At 58.9% G+C, this 864-nt stretch overlaps 1 protein-coding gene across 1 annotated transcript; it reads right to left on the reverse strand.

Moving 5' to 3' along the window:
* Positions 1–401: 401 nt before the first annotated feature.
* LOC113942677 (vacuolar protein sorting-associated protein 28 homolog) lies at positions 402–855 on the reverse strand. The gene is made up of 2 exons (XM_027633760.1): positions 683–855; positions 402–593 (listed from the first exon to the last, which is right to left on the reverse strand). Exons 1-2 carry the CDS (start codon positions 818–820, stop codon positions 402–404), a joined length of 330 nt encoding a protein of 109 aa, XP_027489561.1. The 5' UTR covers positions 821–855.
* Between the last annotated feature and the right edge of the window lie 9 nt (positions 856–864).

Here is an 864-nt window from a genome sequence, read left to right on the forward strand (position 1 = left end):
TGGGATGAGATCAGTGGGATGGGATCAATGGGATGGGATCACCAGGATAGCATCAATGGGATGGGATCGATGGGATGGGATCAATGGGGTGGGATCACCGGGATGGGATCAATGGGATGGGATCACTGGGATCAATGGGATGGGATCAATGGAATGGGATCAATGGGATTGGATCACTGGGATCAATGGGATGGGATCAATGGAATGGGATCAATGGGATTGGATCACTGGGATGGGATCAATGGGATGGGATCACCAGGATAGGATCAATGGGATGGGATCGATGGGATGGGATCAATGGGGTGGGATCATTGGGATCAATGGGATGGGATCAATGGGATTGGATCAATGGGATGGGATCAATAGGATGCAATCACTGGGATCAGATCACCAGGATGTGATCACCGGGATGGGATCGATGGGGTGGGATCCCGGGGATTGGATCCACCATTCCCGCCATTCCCGCCCCCCGGATCCCCCCGGCTCCGTACGGAGACGATGTCGGCGATGCAGCGGTTGAGGTTGCCCTTGTCGTCCTTGATGGTGATGGGTCTGTCCTCCTTGATCCTCTCCATGGCCAGGGGACAGTCCAGCTGTGGGGGGGGGACAGCCCGTGGCTCACGGAGCCCTCCCGGGACACCCGGAATTCCGGGGGGGGATCCCGGGGGCTCCGGCGGCTCACCCGGAACTTGCGGCAGAAGTCGTCGATGGAGCTGATCTCGGAGCCCTGGACCTGCTTCAGGGCGGCCTTGAACTGCACCAGGAGGCGGGAACAGGCGGCCGTGTACCTGGAATGGGGATTTGGGGTGTCCCGGCCCATCCCAGAGATTTGGGGTGTCCCAGCCCATCCCAAGGATTTGGGGT

Source organism: Corapipo altera, unplaced genomic scaffold (assembly GCF_003945725.1).
Source record: "Corapipo altera isolate COAL_440 unplaced genomic scaffold, ASM394572v1 26039, whole genome shotgun sequence".
In the NCBI taxonomy this organism is placed as follows: domain Eukaryota; kingdom Metazoa; phylum Chordata; class Aves; order Passeriformes; family Pipridae; genus Corapipo; species Corapipo altera.

Bases quoted from the DNA above. Each gene is read 5' to 3' on its own strand.
- LOC113942677 (XM_027633760.1), bottom strand. From the start codon at position 820: ATGGGCCGGGACACCCCAAATCCCCATTCCAGGTACACGGCCGCCTGT. The intron at 594-682 runs GTGAGCCGCCGG...CCCCCCCCACAG, and splicing joins ACTTCTGCCGCAAGTTCCGG to CTGGACTGTCCCCTGGCCAT.